Source organism: Cavia porcellus, unplaced genomic scaffold (genome assembly GCF_034190915.1).
Source record: "Cavia porcellus strain 051 isolate PalLab524CR breed Dunkin Hartley unplaced genomic scaffold, mCavPor4.1 scaffold_40, whole genome shotgun sequence".
Lineage (NCBI taxonomy): Eukaryota > Metazoa > Chordata > Mammalia > Rodentia > Caviidae > Cavia > Cavia porcellus.
This window is the reverse complement of record NW_026947523.1, coordinates 8,950,138-8,972,372: the sequence shown is the minus strand read 5'-3', so window position 1 is coordinate 8,972,372 and position 22,235 is coordinate 8,950,138. Positions and strand designations below refer to the sequence as shown.

The following is a 22,235-nucleotide window of genomic DNA, read 5'->3' as shown; positions in this document are numbered from 1 at the left end:
GGTGGTGGGCACTTCCCAGGTGACCCCCACAGGGCCCAGTTCCTATCCCCTCAGGGAATCTTCAGTGCATTTCTAGGGGACAAAGCAAACTGACAGCAACCAGCAGACCTGGGGCCTGGACCCAGAATTCTTTCCCTGGGCGCAGCAGTGACACTAGAAGCAATGGTCAAATGCTTAGGAATCTTTTTTAAAATCATTTTTAATATTTCTTTTGCCTCATTTACCAGATAAATCATCTAAATAAATAGATGCTATAGTCTCTTACCAATATCAGTACAAAAATAAAACCGCACTCTGCACCCACGGAGTCCCCGCACACACTCACCCAGGAAGGCGCACACTCGCCCTCCACCCCCCAGTACATTCATGTAGTCTGAACAAAGCTCGGAGCTCATTCTGTGCAAAGGAAGCGTTCTTGTGCTGAGACCTGGCGGCCACATGCGGCCACTTATAAAGCAAAAGCGACACCATCTGATAGACACCCAGCGCCTTCCCCTGACCTAAGAGGTGGAAAGAAATTGGCAAAGGGATCACCATCCCAAGAGGATGACAGCCTTGCAGCCCGGAGCACCTTGTCCCCACACTGCAAGTGGCCAGACCAAGGAGAGAGGCACGTTCTCAACCCCGAAAAGAAGTACCAGCCAGCTTCTACATTCAAACAGCAAGGACAGGGGAAAGGGAGGCAGGTGGCTTTCAGAGCCCTCTCCTACCCCAAGAGTACTGGCCTTCTGGGGGGCAATGGGGTGGGAGCTCACTGTCCACCTGGGATACTCGGGCTGGGAGGTCACCTGTCCTGGCTGGAAAAAAGACCTACAGCCCACAGCTTGGCTCCCCAGGGAGCCAGCTACAGCAGTCCTGAGCCATGTGGCTATCTGAGCAGGGGATCTCAGGGCCACCTACCCCACCTTCCAACCTCGCTCTGCAGGATCCTGAGAGCCATAAAGGGCTGCGGAAGAGGACAGCGGGTTCTTTTGCTGTAGCCTGAGAACTGCTACCTCACCCACAAGACCAGACCCTGGTCCAGACTCGCAAGCTGAGGGCAGCTCCATGGGAGTGCATGGGATGCAGAAAGCAGTTTCAAGTCCGCTGGGGGTGGACAGCGTGGTTATGACCAGAAGCTGCTGCAGGTCCCAACACCCTCAGCTGGAAAGAAACCCCCACCCACCACTCTCTCTGTTGGGAGCCCCTGCCCTGCCCCAAAGAACCCCCAATTCTAGGTCTCCCCTCCCCAGGGTCCTGCAGCTGATCAGTGGCAATTCCTGCTGCCCCTTCCTCCCTGAGCCTCATCTCCACATTTTTCTAGAAGCAACCAGGGCTGGGGGTGAAGCAGGTCACCTTCAAGGGCCTGTTCCCCTGTGGAAGCACTGAATTAACCCTGGACAACTAGGAATAAAGGAGGATGGGATTGGAGGTTCTAACAGAGCATCCCAAAGAGAAATGGGGTGCAGGCTGTCTTTGGTTTGGGAACAGGGAAGTCACCTACCCTGGTCCCTACAGAGATCCACTGACCTCCCAAGGACACAGCAGTCAGGGACAGTGCTGAGCTCCCACACACTGGTTCTATAGTTGAGTCAGGCTAATAGTGGCAGATGGCAGGGGAGGAGCCACATTCCATGCTCCCCTGGGGCCCCCACCCGCTTTGCCTTTCCCCCTCACAAGGTTGGGATGGGGGAGAAGTCGGCCCACGGGACATCTCTGCAAACTAGAAAACGAGCCCCGTCCTGGCAGATGTGGGCCCTTGCCAGGGATGGGGCTTGTGCACAGCCTGACCTGCAACGGAACAAGGTCCGCCCCAGCTGTGACATTCAGGTTGGGTGGGAGAGGAACACAGAATGCAAGGGCACAGGGGTACAGGAGACGAGGACTGCCCTGAGAAAAGCGGCGGGACACTCCCTCCACTGCCCACGCCCTGCTGGCGGAGCTGGAGAGGAGAGCAGAAAAGAGTAGCTGGAAGGGCTGAAATCACCTGAGTCAGAGAGGACAAGAACCCCTGTGGAAGGACAGGTCTCCAGTGTCTCAGAGCCTGCGCAGACGCACTGGCACAGCTCAGCAGACATCTGCCCACCTGCAGCCTGGCCAGGTACAACCACAAAGCCACAGCTGCACGGCTGGAGTGCCAGATGCCCACGCCCCTCCCCCTGCAGATGGCTGTGAGCCAGGGAGCTGAGACAGGTCCTGTGGAGAGGCGTGCATAAAAGGAGGCTGCGGGGGCTGCCGTGGCGAGTTCTTTTGTGCTATGAATTGCCCCATGCTCATCTGGTCAGGGGTTCCCAGGGAGGTGTGCAAGGCCCACATGGGCTCAGTGTAGACACGCAGGTAGGTGTGAGTGCACACGAGGTGGCTAGTGTTTCCAGGTGATGGGCCGGGAAAGGTGGCCACCTCTCTGGAGGTTCCAGCCACCTCAAACCCTTCCCCCCTCCCACTGTCCACAAACCCAGCCCCCAGTGGTCAACATCAGCCTTCGGTCCCACAGCAAAGCTGGAGTAGAAAGTTCAAAATAAAGATCCAAGCCAAAAATATTCAAAAAGTAGGGGTGGGAGCAGCCTGTGTTGCTGCTTGAGGCAGAACTCTGGCTCCCCTAGACCCCTAGAATCAGCTGCTTTGAGACAATCGTCCCAGGCAGGTATCCCTGTCCCATCCATGAGGAGACAACGGGCCCGCACAGCAGCGCTGGCCTCCCAGCCCTGCCCAGATGGCCTGCTATAAATGTCCCTCGAAGAGCAAGGTGGGGTGACAGGAGGGTGGTGGGGTCTTCCCTCCTTCTGCTCAGAAGTTTTTAAAAAATAAAATAGGGACCTCACCCCAACCCATCCCCATCTCTGGAGCTGCCCAACCCAAGCCCCAAAGAAAACAGTTTAAGGACCACGGAGGCTCAGAGCTTTCCGCTGCGGTCTCGGAAGAAGCCCTCAGCTGCCTGGGCCTCACGGAAGGTGACGGTGATGGAGTTGGCGGTGATGTCTGTCACGGTCACCTCACTTGAGGGGAGCGTGGGTGTCCATGGAGGGGGACCATCAGCCAAGTCAGTGTCTGCTGCAGCCACAGGACAAAGACAGGGGTGGGGACAAGTTGACAACCGGTAGACAGGTAGGAGGGGTGGCAGCATGCAGAACCCTCCCACCCCAACCTGAGTCCTCTGCTAAGGTCCCCGGTCAGCTCAGGACCTGGCTCAAGGCGGACACCAGGAGGAGGGACCATGCAAACCTTCCCCAGCTGTGGGCAGCTCTGGGCCAGGGGTCAGGTCCAGGTTGGTTCTCACCATTCCCCAGCTGTGTGGCCTCCCAGGCCCCCTGAACATAGATCAGTGGGCCTGGGAACCCCCACGGCCCTTCATGGCTCTGAGGCCTCAGGGCTGGGCCACCTTACCCTCCTCCTCGGGGGGCTGCTCCGTGGACTCCCACTCGCCAGCTGCCTGCAGGACCTCTGCGGCCGGTGGCTCCTGCAGGGAGAGCTCCCGTCGATGGCTGTGACTCTCCAGGTGGGGCCCGCAGGGCGGGAACTTCTTGAGCGAGAGCCGCAGGTACTTGTGGGCCTTGTGCGGCTTGCAGAGCGGGAAGGGCAGAGCGGGCACCAAGGGGCCCTTGTCCGCCAACTCAGGTGTCCCCGCCTTGACCACCCCCTTGGGGCTCCCGCTGCCGGGTGGGCGCGTCAGGGAGAAGCGGAGCTTCCCCTTGGCCTTGGCCTTGCGGGAGCTGCGCAGGTCCGTGCTGTACAGCCGCTGCGGGGAAGCCAGGCCACTGCGGGTCAGCCCGCCTGCCTGCCCTGGCACCTTCACTCACCCGGGCCACGCCCCAGCCTACTCAGGCCAGGCCAGACCCGGCCTCCTCTGGGCCAGTCTTCTCCCAAGGGTCAGGTGGCAGCTCCAGGGCTCGTTCCTCAGATACACAGCAGAGGAGCACAGCAGTTTTCCAACTGAAAACTGACCCAGGGCTGGGGTGTGGCTCAGTGGTAGAGCCCTAGCCTCACGAGCAAGTACCAGGGTTCCAGCCCCGAGACCACAGTGAAGGAGGAAAACAACAAAAAAGGAAAGAAAAAGGTCTGAGCCTTTAAAGTAGGAGTCCCTCACCCCAGAGGAAAGGACTGCCTCCCAAGGGACCTCCAAACAGCAGCTGCCCATGGAGGGCAAAGCTGGCACTAAAGTTCCCCGCTGCACAGCACCTCTGCAGGAATGGCCCTGTCCAGCCCAGCCTGGCTGCTGCCCACCGAGCTTGCCCTCAGGGGCACATGCAGGTGCAGGACTCTGCACGCATCTCACCGACTCTGGGGAGAACCAGCAGCACTCTGAGGAAAATCCACCGTGCCACGGCCTGGGGAGATCCAGATCACTGTGACTACTGCCACCGCCGCCTGTCACCAGAGCCGACTGTGCGATGGCAGGCTCTGAGATGGCCCCGTGAGGCTGCACACCCGAAGCTGAGGCGGCCCTACTGGTCCTGCAGCCAGGGACTCCTACTCCCCACCAGGCGTACTCCGTCCTTCCCACCTCATCAGCCCCACAGTCTAACCCGGGGAGAGAGACTCCGGCCTCTCTGATCCTCGGCTACTTCATCAGCTATGTGGAAAGAGGGTGCACACGGCCCCCGGGCAGCCTCTTCCCACAGGGGACACTCAGGATGTAGCCTCTCAGGCCAGGTACTAAGGACACTGCTTTCTCACATCCTCTCTGGTGAGCCACATGGGGAAGTAAATGGCCACACTCCAAAGGCACTCGTGTCACCCCATGGAGAGGTCCAGATGTCAGGACCTTGCCTGGAACAACCAACACTGACCTGGTGGGCATGTGATGGGCCACTTGGGCAGCCAAGCTTCAGCCCAAGCTTCAGATGACAGCAGCCCCTCAACATCTTACCTGCAACTGGAACTAGACCACTAAAGAATCAGTGAAAGTCCTTCTCAGGTCCTGACCCACTGAAACCATGTCATACAATAAAACATTCACAGCTTTAAATTGCTGAGTCGGGGGCAACACAGCAGCAGGTAACTAATACCACCTACCGAGCAGGTTTGGGGTGTGCATGAAATGTGTCCAGCAGGCAGATGCCTCGAACATGTTACATCCTCCCTAGGACCCAGTTCACGCCACCCAGTGGATCCCACCCACCTGGGGGGAAGCTAGGAAAGGTGGAGGTGACCTAGGACTGGCAGTGGCCACCCTGCATCTGGACCAACAACCCAGTGGGGTCTTACTAAATTAAGGTGCCTCTTAGGTGAGAACATTCCAGACACAAGCCCAGAATCATGTTACTCACATCACCACTGCAAACTCCAAAGACGTACGACACAGGTCCCCAGAAGTCACAGACTTTTCCACCTCACCAAGGATTGGGAAAGAAGGCCTGGAGGCTTTTCCTGACTCAAAAATTGCTACACTTCTAGGGCTGTGCTACCACAAAGCTGTCCCAGGAGACCAAGTGCCTCTGAACCTGGCTCCTAAAATTCCAGTCAACCATGCACCCTCAGTTCTGAATTTTGTATCTCTAAGATTCTCAAACATTACAATTTTGTGTTTGGGGATTCCGTATATCAAAAAGGCAAGATTATACACAAGACTCTACAGAAATCCCAGGACTGTGCTGGCCGTGCGCCTGCCCTCCCTCCCAGTAGGTCACCCTCCCCAGGCTATGTGCCCCATTCTAACCTTCCCAATCCCATCCATGAAGTACCCCCCCAGCACCACCCCCAGGACCCCCCCCCCCAGCATTGTGGCAGTGCTAGAAGAGGGCAGGTAGAGACAGCAGGTAGAGTCAAGCAGCCAGGGTACAAGCACACGGCCCAGGGCAGTGCAGGGAGAGGCAGGAGCCCTAAGGCAGCAGTTACCTGCAGCAGAAGCCGCTTGGGTTTCGGGCCTCGCTTCCTATACCCCGATGCTCGGTCTTTCTCCTCCCTGGGTGCAAAGCAGGTGGCAGAAGAAAAGGAAACACTGGTGACATCTAAGGGGACCAAGGTGTCCACTTCACCCTCCTCTGCTGCCAGAATGGGGACACCCCCACCAGCCATCCCTTATCCTTGCCTTTGGGGTGGAACAATGGGGCAGGTGTTCAACTCCAGGACTTGGACTTCCCATCTGGCAAATGGGACTCACAGACCAGAAATGTGTGGGTCCCCACTGAACTCTAGGGCCACACAAGGCCTCTGCTCAACTTGCTGCTGGGGACCCCCAAACATGAAGCTCTACTTTGTACTCAGAAGAGCTGTACAGAGAAGCATGTTAACCCAGTGTGCCTTGAATGTCCCCAGAGAGCTGATGAAGATGGGGAACCTCAGCTAGCTCCCCTGACTGAGGACTCCAGGAACCTGGAGAGAGGAACACTCCTGTCCTCTCTGGACCAGGCAGGTGGGGGAGGAAGGAGACACCACACCAAGCACCCTCAGATGCTCAATCTCAGCTGGGTGTCTCTGTCACATGAGCAAACAAACTCACATGGCTGGCACACTGCAAGGGAGGATGCTTCCAGCGCCCGAGACACACAACACATCACAACTCCACACTATGGAGCTGCGTGGCACAGGAGCTCCGCCTCCTGCTTCAGCTCACACTGCAGAAGCCAAAGGAAAGTACGAGGGGCCCGGAGGTCACTCTGCCCCTTCCTGATTGGGTGACCTCGGCCCTCATAAAGCAGTCAATCCCACAGCCTCTATTTTAAATGTCTGACCTCTAGGCAAGAGCTGCCACGCCCTGCGGGGAGTCAAGTCCTGGGTGGTAGGAAGGGCACCTCGTGGAGGATTCTAGCCCAGCCCTGCCACCTTTCTCACCACATGCAAGAGTCCACACGATTCTCTTGAGTGCCTCAACGCTGCTAAGGACCAAGGCCTCCTCACAACCCCTGGGAAGCAGGAGGAGCTATGGAGCAGTGATATCCCCCATTCTTCTTTCTTTTTTTTTTTTTTTTTTTGATTCTGGGGATCAAACTCATGACCTTGTGCTTTCCAGGCAGGCGCTTATGCTGCTGACCTACATCCCCAACACAACACCCTGATTCTTCTTTTTTTCTTTTCTTTTTTTTTTTGTCTTTTCTTTTTTATCGGTACTGGGGATCGAACTCACGACTGCCTGCTTGCAAGCCAGGTGCTTATGCCGCGGAGCTAAATCCCCAGCCCCAACACCCTGATTCTTAATGTGTTCCCAGTTTAAACCACTGTGCTACAAGTGTGATTGTCCCTGTGAGATGCTGGTACCACTGGCAGAATGAATGAGTCTGATCACTCCTTACCAGTCTTCTTACAATAAATTAATAGAGCCACCCAATGGAACAGCTGGTCATGCACCTATTCAAGCAGCTGGGCCGGGAAACATGAATCATGGCCCATCATGAATGCGTTAAGGGAAAGAACAAAGAAAAGCTGCCCGGGGTCAGCGGGGGTGGGACCTTCCGGAGACGACCAGTGAGAGCACCAGTGAGAGCCCAAGTCCAGCTGCCTCCCACTGCTGTGAGGCTCAACAACCCTGGGCCCTTGTGTCCTCGTCCATCAAACGAGACCCTCAGAAAGGACCAAACAGAAACTATTCCATGACACGGCCCACACTGCATGGGGTACTGGCCAGGCAGAGGCAGGATTTGGGCTGCCAACCAGGGGCGGTGAGGATGGGCAGAAGGGGCGGTGTGCTGGCAGGATGGGATTGACTCTGGCCTGGCCACCCGATGGCAGTTTAAGGGGACAGCCCAGAGCTCAGAGTCTAGCCCAAGGCCTAACCCCAGCCCTGGCGCCTGGTGACTGCATCACTTTCCTCCTCCAGTGGGACAGTCTCTGGCCCCACTGCCACTCGCACACACAGGGTACTCTGCAAACCACCTTCACTAGCCCTCGGGGGAACTGAACCCTGCCTGGGGCCTGGGGGTACAGCAGAGATGGGGCTAGGCAGGGAGAAGAGGCCAATGGGAGTAGGTAAGGGACCTGGATCTTCAGTGCCCACTCGTTGCTCAGCTCCAACCCAGACTGCTTATGACATACCCCTGTGGTCCCCACAGGCCCTGCCCTGGGCAAGCCAGTGGCCAGTCTTCTACAACTTGGAACTCAGACACCTTACTTTTCCTCGTAGGCCAGGACAAGGCGGGGGTCCAGGATGTGCTCTTCTGGCTCCCATGTGCTGTACCTAGGGAGAGGAGAGAGGTGAGCGCTGCTGTCCTCCACCTGAGCTGCAAGGTGGGACTCATCTACCAGAGAGCTGACCTGACCTGGGTCTTCTGGGGACCGGAGACCTCCCCTTATTCATGCTACACTCTAATCCCATCCTACTCCCACGTAGTCTCCATGTTCACCTGGGGCCCTCAGAGCGCCGGAGAGAGCAAGTCTATGAGCAACACGCTTCCTATGACACAGCAGGGACACTGGAACCACACTGCCCAGGTTCAAATCCCAGCTCTGCCCCTAGCTGACTGGGTAACCTTAAACCATTTACTCAACAGCTCTCTGCTCAGTGTCCCCATCTGTAGAGACTCTGGTGCTGGGTAAATTTCTGCCACTATTTCCTGCAGTCTGCCAGGCAGGCCCCTCCCCGCTAATCCTGCAGCTCCTTTAGGACTTCCCTTCGGACCTGGTCTTTCCCACCTGGGTGCATCTGAGCTCCAGAGCCTAGACCTCTGTTGGTCCAGGGATACAGTAATTCCACAGCAAGTGACACCCAGACCACACAGCACCCCAGGGAGGTGGGGCTGGCCTGGCAGCAGGTGCAGAGCTGTGCCACTGACACCTTTTACCAGCAACTTCCTCCTTAGAGCAGCAGCTCAGAAGTGTTATCTTTTTTGTGACTAAATAGCAATAATAAATGGAAAATTAGAAATTACCAAAAAAAAAAAAAAAAAAAAAAAGCAGCTCAGTTTTTCTGTTTTAAACGATTTCATTACCCAAGCGCGCTTACAAGTTCCATGAACGGAAAACCAGTATCACTCACCACAAACAGATGCAAGTGTTAACACTTTTTAAATTTAAAACATATGCACATACATATGAAGGTATAAATTATGCACGCAACATACAAATGTACACAGGCACACACAGCGCATATGGATATAAAGCACAACAAAGCCATGCCCTACAATCCTGGCTGGAGTCTGCTGGGTGAGAGGCCAGGTGACTGGTGTTACAGAGGGGTCAGAAGGCAGAAAGAGGCCAGGCTGGGGCTGCCCCCAGTCAGTTGAGCAAAGACTGCTCCAGTTAGCCTCCTGAGACACCATTGTGATATTTACACCAGATCAGGGCCCAGCAGCAAGCTGCCTAAGCACAGAATGCTCCCACCACCTTTTTTTGTCTGGGGACTGAACCCAGGGCCTTCGTCACACTTGGCTACATCCCAATCCCCCTACACATCCCCACCAGCCCTGAGACACGGTCTCAATAAATTGCTAAATCCTCTAGGCTGGGCTCCAGCTTGCCATCCTCCTGCCTCAGCCTCCTAGAGTGCTGGAATTACAGGCATGCGAACCACACCAGGCGGGCTTTCTTCCCCTTCCACACTAACATTCAGCTCCCGTCTGATACCAGACTACCCTGAACATACTGCCCTGGCACCCCTCCCATAGGGTATGCCAAGGGCACCTGCCCTCTGCCTGCCCTGGGCTCTCTGGCTAGGGGCCCTCTCTCTGCAGCAAGCTCTAGGCCACGCTTTAACAGCCAGGTCCCAGCAGCTTTACCTGACATCCTTTCAAATTGGCATCCTCCCAGCAGGACTGAATCCTAGCTATCTATGAATCCATGGTCCCTGGCCCAGGGACCTCTCCCCAGTGCGCGTGCAGGCCCCACCCAGGTGCTCAGCAGTGGGGCAACCTGACCCTCAGTTCCGCTTACCGCGAAGCCAAAAATGCCCAACCATCACATCTACCACTGGTGGCCCCAACTCAGCCCTCTTCCCCCAGATAAAAGCTGGCTGGCCTCAGTCTGTCTCTGCAGGGAATCAGCAGTGCCTCTAGCTGTTGAGCCAACTTGGCTGTGTGGTCCTCCCTGCCCTACCTGCCTTCCCCTGTCCCCCACTACCGGCACTTGCCTTGCTGATGGAGCTGCTGTGATTCCAGGTAAGTCCCTTCCTGTCCCTGGACCTTCACTTCTTCATTTTAATAACCACCAGATCCCGGTAACAGCAGGCCGTTCTGCCTACCTCTAGGAATCCCTCCTCCTTTATAATGCTCTCCTCAGGTAGGCTCTTAAACTTTGCCCATTTCACAGACAAAAAAACTTAAGCACAGTGTGAAACAGCTTGCCCAAGGTCACTGAGCTGGTTAAGCAGCCGGTCTGCAGTCCGAATTCAGTTCTACTCTCGGCCACTCTCTACTTTCTGGGCCCTCAGAGCCAGCTCCTCGCTGGCTGTGACATCCGTGGGACAAGGGCACGGCTTATGTGACTCGATTCTCAGTGTCTGGCAAACAGTGCATACACAGAAGAGGTGGGATTGTTTCTGGCCTGGGTCGGCAACAGAAGCCTCACCAAGTCCTGCTGGGTGCGGCAGGCTTGGCACAAAGGTCCAGACTTCCCCAACCCTCCAGGCCCCAGGATACAATGGTGACAGAGCCGCGCTCCGCAATGCTGGCGTCTGGACTGCAGTGAGATAAACACACTTGGCCAACAGCGGGGCGCAGTTGTTCCCGGGGTGAGCCAGAGACCCTCTGGTACACTGGGGACAGCAGGGTCGGTAGCAAGACAAGGACGCAGATGCGCGGGAGCGAGCGCCCCATGCTGGTAGAAGGGCGAAAAGCCTCAGTCACCCCACCCCCGGAACAGGCGGTCACGTGCACGCGCACGTAAGGGGGCGGGGTGAGTACACGCCCGTGACACCCGGCCAGCCAATGGAGGGCGAGACAGACTGTGCGCACCGGCTCTGAGATAAACACGGCCACGTGACCGCCCGCCCCGCCCCCAGCACGATAAACAAGCCCGGGCCACCGCACCCGCTGGGCTGCGCAACTCCAGGTCCAGGAGCTGGGGGCTGGGGACGCGGAAGGTGGTGGGGACTGGAATTGGAGTGTGGGGCACGCCAGCCAGGCAGGCAAAAGCCTAAGCCAGCCTTTCTCTGGGGGGATAGGTAAACTGCCAACTGTGACGCAGGCGTCCCTGGGCAAGTGGATCCAGAGACAATCCAGGCACCCCATCCCATATAAACTGCTCCAAATGATTAGTACAGTGCTGGGCCTGGGCTCAGACTAGCGGGGTTCAGCTTTGGGCAGGGCTAATGCGGGACTCCCATTAATCCTTCCGTTTAGGGTGGGGCTGAAAAGTAGATGTGTTAAGTCGCATAACACTTTGATCAAGGTCGTACCTGATGAAAGCAAGTAAGTGTCAATAAAATCTAATTTCAGAAACCTAGAGTGAGCAAAAGCCTCCAGGGGCTGGAACCCAGGGGTCTGTCTGCACTGCCCACGCCCAGTCTTGGAGAAGGAAAACATTTCTCCCCTGTCACTGGCAGGCATCAGGCAGCCTTCACCAGCACCTGGTGGGGCTTCATTTTATAGAAGAGGAAATGGAGGCACAAAGAGGTTAAGGTTTTGCCTTCGGTTACAGAGCTGAGACAGCTACATAATTAAAGGCAAAGTTGTCCCCAAAGCCTGAGCCCATCCTAGTGACCTAGCCAAAAGGTCAACAGGCAAGAGACTCCTGGTCACCTTTGGTGCAGCTGGCTGTGCATTACGAAGCACAGCCCCGAAGTCAGGCAGCCTGCCTGTCAGCTCTTCCCAGCAGTATGACCCTGGGCAAGGACTCTGCCTTGGGCTTCTGTCTCCCAATCTGTGAAATGGGTCACTATGCAGCAATTATGGGCCCATGCCTGCTTCAAAATGGGGACTTATTGACTGACATTGTGGGTACTGCTTTTTGCAAGAGTATCATTAAGTTCCATGGGGCCAATGCTTCCCCGGTGAGAAAGAAAGTCATCCCCAATATGGGAGGAGCAAGTCCCTGGGAAGGCTGAAATGGCTGTTGGGTAATGGGGTGAAGAAAACACCTGTTCTTGACAGTTCACATCCTCTGCCCCACCTGTGGTGCCTTCCTTCCAGCAGGAGTCCCTGAGCCACCCCGCTGAGGGCAAGGACAGTCACCTGACTGTTGTTGGGGAAAGAAAACAGAAAGGCTCCACAGGGGCCTAGCCGAGAGTGATGTGCATTTAAATCACTGACCATTAGTAACTAGTAACAGAAGCCTCCCAGCCCATGGGTGAGGAAGGGGTGCCTGAAAGGAGAATCCCCCATGCAAGCCAGGATCTGCCTACCCAAGGGCCCCAGCCCGAGGAAATAGCCTGTCCACCCCCCACTACCCCTGCTCAGCCTCCCCTCCCCCAAGGAGGGCGACTGCAGTGGGGAGGGGGCCACAGGGCCTGAGGCTCTCCTGCCTCACACAGAGTAGCCAGAAACGCGTGGCCTTGCAGGTTTGCTTATGCACAGACCTACATCTACAGCTCTTTTACAGTTCTCATTTGGTGTCAGGGTCTCACTAAATTCTCTGGGTAGGCTTAAATCTGCTACCCTTCTGCCTCTGCCTCCCAGACTGTTCAGATTACAGTCACCTGCCACCACATCCTGCTACAATATTTTGTTTTGTTTTGTTCTTTTCTGGAAAGAAGGTTCTTGATATTGTAGCACAGGCTAGCCAGGAACTCATGGCAATCCTCCTGCCTCAGCCTCCTGCTGGCTGGAATTATAGGCTTGGGCCACTACACCCAGCCTGCAGTTACATTTTTTGAATGACTTCCTACTTGTGGACCTCAGTTTTCCCATCTGAAAAGTGAGATGACTGATCTAAATAAAGGTTTTAGTCTAATGATATTTTGAGCTCCTGTTCAGAATGAAATCCCCTTGGTTCCTTTCCTGGGTGGAACAAATGGAAGCAACACAACTCTTCGCGGTGCCTAACTGTGCTCCCTTTGAATAGTTCACTCCAGCACAGGGTCTGCAATGCATATCCATCCTCTAATCCTTGGAACAACCCAGGAAGGGAGGCCTTACAATTGCAATCTAAAGGCAGGAAGCAGAGACCAGCCAGGCTGGGGGGCTATTCAAAGGCTCATCACAGCTGCTAATGGCCAGCAAGGCCTGGAATCCAAGACCAAATGGCAGTAGAAGGCAGGAAGAAAGTGTCAAAAAAAAAAAAAAAAAAAAGGAAAAGAAAAGAAAGTGTCCCCAGGTCATCCTAGTAAGCGGGGCTTCCAGATTCCAGAACCCCACAGGGGGCACAAGAAGCAATTAGGGGGAGGGTGGATGAGGTGTGCTCAGCAGTTAGGAAACAAGCAGAGGGGCTGGGAATTTAGATTTGCGGCACAGGCACCTGCCTAGCAAGCGCAAGGTTGTGAGCTTGATCTCTGGTACTAAAACAGAAAGAAAAAAAGAAACAAGCAGGGGATGGGGTGTAGCTAGATTCAGTGCTTGCCTAGTATGCGGGAGGCCTAGGGTTCCAGTCTGAGCACCAATCCCCTACCCCACCCCCACCCTGGCCAAAAGAAACAAGCAGGCTGGGGCCCCTGCTCTCAGGGTGGTCTCCCCCTTCCGGGCTGACGCTCCACCCCAGGATAAAGTGGGACAAGGAACCTTTTACCAATAGGGGCCTCTCTGCTCAGAGAAGAAATGCTTTCAAAAGATGCAGTCTCCAGAGGGAGAGAAATAGGAGGCAGTGCTGAATGCCAACCAGGTGGGTTGCAGTGGCCACTGTGATGCCCACCAGGCACACCTGGGCTCTGCCTGTCCCCCCTCACCAGGCCAGAAGTGCACCTGTGACCAGTGAGGAGGCGTCCTCCTCCGCTCTCCAGGTGAGGGGAGGGACAAGCACTACCTGTCTGCTGCCACCAACTAGGATGGTGTGGGACACCCAGAGTATGTGCTGAGGTGAGCAGTAGATCTAGGCCACTGAACCCATTTAGCAGAGAGGGAACCTAAGGTACTATGGCCAATCTGCTCCTGTGCTTATCCCCTTTCCCAAGACCCAGGTCCACTCTATGGCCCAGCAGAGGAGAAAGCATATCACATCCCCTGGGGTGAAAGAACTTCTGGAAGTCAGTCTTTCTGAGAGCCAGGGGAGGGCACCCAGAGACCAATTAGGAGGCTGTGACTAGCTCTTCCCATCTCTAACAACTCCGTGCTGGGAGGTGATTGGCTGATGGGAGGCCTCCTGACTGGCCTTAGGCAGGACAGCCAGGCAGCTGGCTAGGGTCTTAGACCCAGCTTTTGGTCTCCAGCCCCTTGATGGGAGGTTGGTGGAAAACTGGAGAGAACTGAAAATGGGAAGGTCTAGTTCAAGTGCCAACACTGCTTCCACTTGGTCTGTGACCTAAGGCAAGCTCCCCACCCTCTCTGAGCAGGTTTCCTCATCTTGTGAACTCAGGATCATGGCCCATCTCACCAGGCCTAGGAAGCTTCTTTGTCAAATGCCATCCAGAGGTCTCTAGCTCTGCCCCTCCTGTGCAGAACCTGGAACTCCTGAGCCTAACAAGCATCTCTGCAGTCCGGTGCTGAGTCCTCACTGCCAGCTTCCTGGGGAAACCAGAGAGCAGGGAGCAGACAGGAGGCCACAGAGCTCAACACTGAGGGCCAGGGGAGGGGAGATGCTGGACACCTGCCTTGACCCACTGTGTGCCAGCCCCTCCTCTAACAGAAGAGAAACAGGCCCAAGAAGCTGACTTAAGATGACTTAAGAGCTGTCTGTCTAGTCACAAGTACAGATGGAGCTGAAAGCTAGGCACGGACAGGGGCAAAAAACAGGTGAAGGGATGGACAGACAGACAGATGGGTGGACAGACACAAAAGAGCTTACTTGGGGGGCCATCCTTTCCACTTCACCAGGTACTCAACCTTGCCCTGGAAGAGAAACAAACATATAAGGTGAGACCTGCACTCCCCCCACAGCCACTCCCAGAACAAAAAGGCTGACAGGACCTCAGCCCCAAGTCCCCCTGCAAATGGGAGTCCCTGACTTGAAAACAAAGGCAGGGACGCCCCACACCCCTGCCAGATCCCCAAAGATCCAGAAAGCCCGAACACTGGCTAACACTGGCGGCTGCCTGACCACCCAGGTTCCCCCTTTCCACCACAGCACAAGAGTGCGTCGGATGGCAAAAATTCCTGGGGCCCATGCTCATGAGCTCCCATCACACATGGAGAAACTGAGGCCACATGGGAACATGTGTGCAAGATAAGAGACTCACAGTGATTAGAGTCAGTGCCAGCACCGTGCCTCCTCCTTCTCCTTTCTAAACCAGAAGATTCCAAATCACAGCTCATTCCTCCCCAAGGTGTTCCCCGAGCAGCTCTAGCCCTATCAGCCAGCTGCCTCTAGCCCAGAAGCAACTGCTGTTAGGACTTGTGCTGCAAAAGATCCTGGCAGAACCCTAGAGAAGACTGACAGAATCTCCACTTTCAGGAGAGCCAATCAACCTCCAACTGTTAGGAAATAAAGCCATCATCTCCTGCTTCCCAAGAGATGGAGGTTTTTGTTTTTGTTTTGGCACCAGGAATCAAACTCAAAAGACTACGTGCTTAACTGGCAGGTGCTGTGCTGCCAGGCTATATCCCCAGCCCCAGGGATAGGGGAGCCTAAGTGTGCCCCAGCACTTTTAGTGGGTGAAGCTTCTCCAAAAGTTTAGGCCCAAGACAAAGCACCTTCTCAGAGAGCCCTCCCCCCGCCCCCGCCATCCTCCCACGCTACTCCTGCCTGGCTCCTGACAGTTCTTACGGCAAAGCGCACAGCCCATCCAAAGGCATCTGTGTTTACTTCCTGCACCTTCCTGCCTGAATGCCAGCTCCAGGAGGGAAGGCAGCCCTGGCCTTACAGTGCTGCCTGGGCGCAGCAGATGGGGTTTCTCCTAACCCCAGTAAGGTTTGGAATGCCCAGGCAAAGGCTGAAACCCACACTCCCACCACCTTCCCCGCCCGCCTTAAAAGGAACCATCGATGTACCTGTTTCAGGCTACACTTCGTGGGAAACATTAAGCTATAGAGAATTAATCTTCTTCTAAGCTGAGAAACCTAGGAAGGGAGCAGCTGAGGTAGCTTCGACCAGAAAAGACCGGAACCCCAAGTGGAGTAAAGGGAAGGAAAAAGGCTAACCACTGGCCCAAGAGGCTAGGGCTGGGTTCTCTCCGTAGAAAGGTGGGGTCTAGATCAGCCAACCTGAGCACACGCTCCGCCTCCGCCTCTAGCCTGCTGTGGACCCTTGAGGGGATCACCGCCTGCCTGGGCCTCAGTGTTTGCCTCTGACAAATGGGAGGAGGTAAGCTCCGAGAGCCCCCAAGCCGTTACTGGAAAGAGAGGCGGTAAAAGGATCGTGGAGGAGGAACTTTTCCTGGAGGCCCCAGTTCGCAAGCCGCAGCCTAGGATGCGACTGCTGGGGTACCGCAAGTGCAGACGACCCAGCCGGGACGTCCACCTTTTAAATTGTAGGGTGTGTGTTTTGAAGGCAGAAGCAAAGGGGGAGGAGCACCGAGGGTGCCCCAACACGGCTTCAGAGCAGCAGGCGGGGCTGGGAGTTGGGGGCGGGGTGGGGTGAGGGGTGGAGAAGAGGGGTGTGCGTGGGGGGGTTGGGATTGAAAAGGTCAAAGTCCAACGTGAAAATTTCAGAAACTGTGGGACACTTTTCCAAAGCTCCTCCAACTTCCAAGGGCTTAGCACTAAGTGCGGATTTGCCCGCGTTCGAGACCCACCCCCGACACTAAAGCACGAGGCACGTTGTTTCCTGAACTCCCGACTCAGTCTCCCCATATTTAGCATGAAAAAGGGATAAGGCAGGATGCCACTCAGGACCCCCCTCCCCAGGCCCATCCTTATCTTGAGCACAGGGGGCGCCCAGCGGGCCCCAGCATCTAGAGACCACAACTTTGATTCTACTCGCCCTACACTGTGGCAACGAAACTGAGGCACGGGCTGGGGAGAACGGCCAGCGTCCCGGGCCTGCCTGTGCCCCCGTCTCACTTTCCCCAGTCCCCAGCCAGGAGGGGGCGGTGCTGGGGACCGCAGGCGACCCCTCCGAGGTCCCGGGAGCAGCCCCGGGCAGCCTCACCTTCCGCACGCGCTTCTTCCGGATGCTCTCCACCGCGAACACCTGCTCTCCAATGGCTGACAGCTCCATGCGGGGCGGCGGGCGAGCGGGCCCAGAGCCGGGCCGGGCCGGGCCGGGGGCGGAGCTGCGGGGCCGCGGCTGCTGCGCGCGATGCTCGGGCCGGCGGGGTCCCCGTCACCCTCGGCCGGGCGCGCACGCGCACGCGCACGCGCGCACACCCCCTCGCGCTCCCTCACGCCGCCGACGTTCCATTTTTGAACCTGCGCAACGTTTTCCTCGGCGCCAGAGAGGGAGCGGCGGGCGGGCGGGCGCGCGCGGGGCGGGGGCGGGGAGGGGCGGGGCGGGGGCGGGGCGAAGGGCGCGCGAGCCCGCCGGCAGCCAGGCGAGGCTCGCGCCCTGAGGGTCAGCCCCGCCCCCGCCGCCGGAGCCCCGCCCCCGCCGGCCACGCGCTGCTCCCCCGCCTGGCGCGCCGCGGCGGGACTTATTTGGTGCGGCGCGGTCCGTGCGCCGCGGGCGTGCGCGGCCCTTCTCGCTGCTGGGCGCCTGGCGGGACGCGCTCTTTAACACCGAGGTGCGAGTCCCCGACCCTCCCGAAGACTCCCGGAGACGTGAGCGGCGTGGCTCCCCTCGGGCAGTTAGGAGTCGGGCGCAGAGCGGGGGACACTGTCCCACCTTCCGCTGTGCCCGAGGCCAGCGGGGCACCGACCCACGCTGCTGGAGCGCGGGGACGGAGGAGTCCCTGGAGTCGCGGTACCCTGCTCCCTCCGGAGCGGAGCGTCCGGGCCGGTTCCTTCCGCGGCCTCGCAGCCCGCAGAGTCCGCAGACCGACGGCGGCTCGCCACAGCGGAGAAGAGGTGCACGGGGCCTTTTTCCTGGCACGCCTTCTGCCCAGCTAATGAATGGATCTCGAGTTCCAAGGCGAACTCATTATCTCCACCCATCTCGTCCCGACAGCGCTTCCATTCATCCCCTCCAAGAACCCGGAGTCTGCCCGGTGTATTGGCCCACGCCTGCAGTCCCAGCCCTTGGGAGGCTGAGGCGAGAAGATCGCCGCGAGTTCCAGGCTACACAGTTCAGGAACAGCCTGACCTACATAGCGAGACCCTGCCTGACCCCTCCCGCCCCGTTGTAGATTCCTGCGTTGACCCCGAGGCGGGCGTCGCGGTCATCCCCACACTATCGCCGTGATCCGCGGCCACATCCTTCTCACGGAGTGCTGGTCCCCACCACCGATCCTGCTGCCCTTGCCGCGTCCGAGTGCGCTATGTGAAGTGCGCGTGTGACTGGGTCACTTGTGTTCAGAAAAATCCCGTAGCTCCCCATTGCCCCTAGGGTGAAATCTGGCGCGCAGGAAAAAAGAATGTTAGATTTACACCTGATATTTTTAGCAAGAGGAGCCAAAAGACAGTATCAAATGCCCGGAGAGAAAATAACCATCATCCTAGAATTATGTATACAGTAAAAACATCTTTCACGAATCGTGTACCCAGGGAAAATATCTTTGTAGAACGAGAATGAAATAATGATATTCACAAACACAAACACTAAGACTTTGTCTCTCCCTAAGGGGAATTCCAACGGAGGAATTTCGGGCTGGAGGAAGATAATCAGACTGAGGTCTGTTGCAATAAGGAAGAAAGAACAATGAGGAACATTGATGATGTAAAATAGTAACTGTCTTTCGGGTAAAAATAGAATTAACATACACAATAGTCATGGCTGGGTGGAGATACAGCGTCCTAAAACTTGACATCCTTCAGGAAAAAAGTGAAGAAGGATAAATGAAAATCGCTAAGTTAAACAGTCAAACAAAGGGAATACAGTCGGTGATGTTGATCTAAATTACCGGACTAAGAAAATCAGCCTCAGCAATCCTGAGGCAGGTAGGAATGGAGAAAAATAAATAAATCCAGCTGGTGGGACAGATAGGTGATAGGTAGACACTCAAAGATTCTGTAATTGAGTAAATACAAGTGAACTAAATGTTGTGGTTAATATACAAGTTTAGCAGGCTGCATGAACTCCAGCTGGATGGCATTGGTATCGGTGACATTTCCCCAGCACCCAGATACCTATGAAATGGTTGAAAGTTAGTGCCGGGAGGTAATGGCATCAAAATGCTAACGAAAATAAAGTGGGTGCAGTTATTTTAATATGGGGGAGACCTCACCAGAAACAAAGAGGGTTACTTCCTAAAGAAAAGGGTACAGTTCACCAGGAGGGTAGGACAATTTCCAATTTGTATCCAAACACTACAGTCTTACAGGGAACATGAAGAATAGAACTTTTAGAAATAGACAGACCCACAATACAAGTGGCGGCTCAAAATTACAAGATTTTAAAACACATCCCTCTGTAATCAGTAGGACAAGCAGACCAAATGTTCCTGAAGTTATATTTGAACAATGTCATTAATAAATTCGACTGAGGGACTTTTCTATAACAAGGGGTCTACGGTGGCAACACACTTTCCTTTTTTAAAACGTATGGAACATTTACCAAAACAGTTTGCAAAAGAAATTTCAAGAGCCTGAAACACAAACTATATTTTGGAACAGACATTCAAAAACCCCATAAACTTGGAAATTAAGAAGTATCTTTCTAAGTAATTGATGGAACATAAAAAGTCATAATTGAAATCGTAAAATATTTTAACGGAATGAGAATAGAAATACATATTAAAATCATGGGCTATTATTAAAGCAGTACAGTACTTAGAATATTCAGCACTTACTTTAGAAAAGAGAAAAATATGAAAACAACAGCCAAGCACCTATTCCAAAAAGCTAGAAAATGAACTAGCAAAGTAAACCAAAGAAATCACATGGAAGGGAAGAAGAGGGTAACAACAGAAAATAATGAAATAGAATCAGAAAACAGTTTCTTCTAGGACAAGACTAATAGCGTTGCTAGCCCTTTGGTGAAACTGACCAAGAGAACAGAGAAAAGGTACAATTAATGCTCTGACCCTGATGGAGGTACCCAAGTGTGTAGTAACCTGCCCCTGCCCTGAGCAGACACCAGGAGGCAACGCCCGTGCCCCGCACTGACTGATTTATGTGTCATCGGAAGGACTGGTGCATCTGGGACAGTTTGCTCAGGGGACTGGCAGCTCGCTGTGTTCTGGTATGAACGGTCAGGTATTTCCCTGACCTGAAGTCTTTTGTGTAAGCTAAACCTCATAACTCCCTGTATCATTAAAGGAAGGGATTGGTTGTCAGTGAGGGTCCCCACAAAAACCCAGACCCAGCAGGCTTCACCTGCAGGCTAAAGAAATCATTTCAGTCTTAACCCCAACATCCTCACACAATAGGAAAAGAAATTATTCCTAAATCCTTGTATGACAAGTACCATAAAAGGAAAATACAGACCAGTGTCACTTGTAAATAAAGACACAAAAAAATCCAAAATGAAGCATTAGCCAGTCAAACCTGGCAGTATATGAAAATGGTAATACACTGTGATAAAATTGGGCAGGGTTGACATTTGAAAATCAGTCCATTTAAACAGGAGCAGCGGCTCAAGCCTATATTCTCAGTGACTTGGGAGGCTGAGGCAGGAAGACTGCAAGTTCAAGGTCAGCGTGGGCAACTTATAAAAGCTCTACCTCGAGACAGAAAAGAAGGGGGAGGAAGGTAGTTGGGGATGCAGCTCACTGGTAAAGCACCCTTGAGTTTCATCCCCAACATTAGGAGATAAGGGAGCAAGAAAGAGAGGGAATGAGGGAGAGAGAGAGGAGAAAAAGTTGGTAAACTAGCTCAACCGGTGTGATCAGCACATTAGGAGATTAGAGGTGAAAGGCTATCTTCATCTCCACAGTTTCAGGAAAAAGTCAACATCTGTTATCTTCTTTAAAATCACAGCAAGTTAGGAATACAGGGAAGGTCTTTATCCTGGCATTTGCAAAAGTAAAACACAACCTCTAAGAGTATCCCACTTGATGGTGGAATGTTCCAGGCATCTCCTGGGGATGGGGCGAGCAAAACGGGCTGCAGTCCCCACTTCTGTAACACATCCTGTAATACTGGAGGTCTGTTCCCAACCCCGGTGGCCACGGTGGCCACTGAGCATCTGAAGTGTGACCCACTAATCCAAATGAGACAGGACAGAAAAGTTAAATACCCGCCAGAGTTCAGTCTTCTCACTCAAAAAGTCACTGTAAAAGTCTCAGTTTTATGTTGATATCAATAACACATTGAACTGGTAATATTATTGATACAGTAGACAAATGTATTTTTAAAATGAATTTAATCTGTTCCTTTCAAATTTTGTATGAAAACAAAAAATTTTTTTTATATGCAGCTGTTCAAAAGTTTGAAGTTAGGGGCTGGGGATTTAGCTCAGTGGCATAAGTGCCTGCCTGGCAAGTGCGAGGTCGTGAGTTTGATCCCTGGTACCACCAAAAAAAAAAAAAAAGTTTGAAGTTAAACGTGTGGCTTAAAGGCTCCCATAAGACTCCTCTTCAGTGGTACTATCTTGCACAGCAAAATAACAAAATGAAAGAAAAGTAAGAGCATTAAGATGAATAAACAAGATTCTCGGTGTTTTCACAAAATTTTAAAGTTATTTTAGATTACTCATTAGTATTGATGAGAGAATTTTAGTAAGTGTTGGCTAAAACTAATATATAAAAATTTATTGTGCTTTATGTTAACAATAAACAATCTTAAAGTAAAATAAAATTAGATACTATGTAAAACATATAAAATAGGAATAATAAATTTTTTTATTTTTATTTTTTAGGAATAATAAATTAGTAAAATGTGTCAGGCCCTTATAGAATAAAATCATAGGGCTGGGGATTTAGCTCAGCCGCATAAGCGCCTGCCTTGCAAGCACATGGTTGTGAGTTCGATCCCTGGTACCGATAAAAAAAAAAGAATAAAGTCATGCAGTTTTATAGAGCGACAGTAAAGACCTATAAATAGCAAGTTGATCCATGTGTGTGGGATTGAAGACTCAGAAGTGGAACGAAGCTAAGTAACTACACACATTTCACACTTTTGGACCCTGATAAGCTAAATTTAAAATTTACATGGAATTGAAACAGTGGAGTCCAACCAAGACCTTTTAAAGCAGAAAGAGAAGAAGATGGTGGTGATGGAACTGTCGCTGGCAGACACGCAGACAGAGGGAACCAGACAGCATTCTGTTGACACAAGAAGAAATAGGACAGCAAAACAAAATTGAGAGCCCTCCCTCCAGGATGTATGTGGACAGACAGAAAAGAGACAGAAAGAGAGACCCTCGTGAGCCCATAGATAGGGAAAAAGACT

At 53.9% G+C, this 22,235-nt stretch overlaps 1 protein-coding gene across 3 annotated transcripts; it reads right to left on the bottom strand.

Moving 5' to 3' along the window:
- Positions 1-181: 181 nt before the first annotated feature.
- Cbx7 (chromobox 7) lies at positions 182-17,268 on the bottom strand. Of its 3 annotated transcripts, none has more exons than XM_063243721.1 (6): positions 16,960-17,268; positions 14,719-14,762; positions 8,024-8,089; positions 5,815-5,881; positions 3,364-3,715; positions 182-3,027 (listed from the first exon to the last, which is right to left on the bottom strand). In XM_063243721.1, exons 1-6 carry the CDS (start codon positions 17,026-17,028, stop codon positions 2,873-2,875), a joined length of 753 nt encoding a protein of 250 aa, XP_063099791.1. In that variant the 5' UTR covers positions 17,029-17,268; the 3' UTR covers positions 182-2,872. The 3 variants fall into 3 exon arrangements, with proteins under 3 accessions (XP_063099791.1, XP_063099790.1, XP_063099792.1); XM_063243720.1 differs by having other exon boundaries at positions 182-3,030; positions 16,960-17,265; XM_063243722.1 differs by having other exon boundaries at positions 182-3,030; positions 3,364-3,436; positions 16,960-17,261.
- Between the last annotated feature and the right edge of the window lie 4,967 nt (positions 17,269-22,235).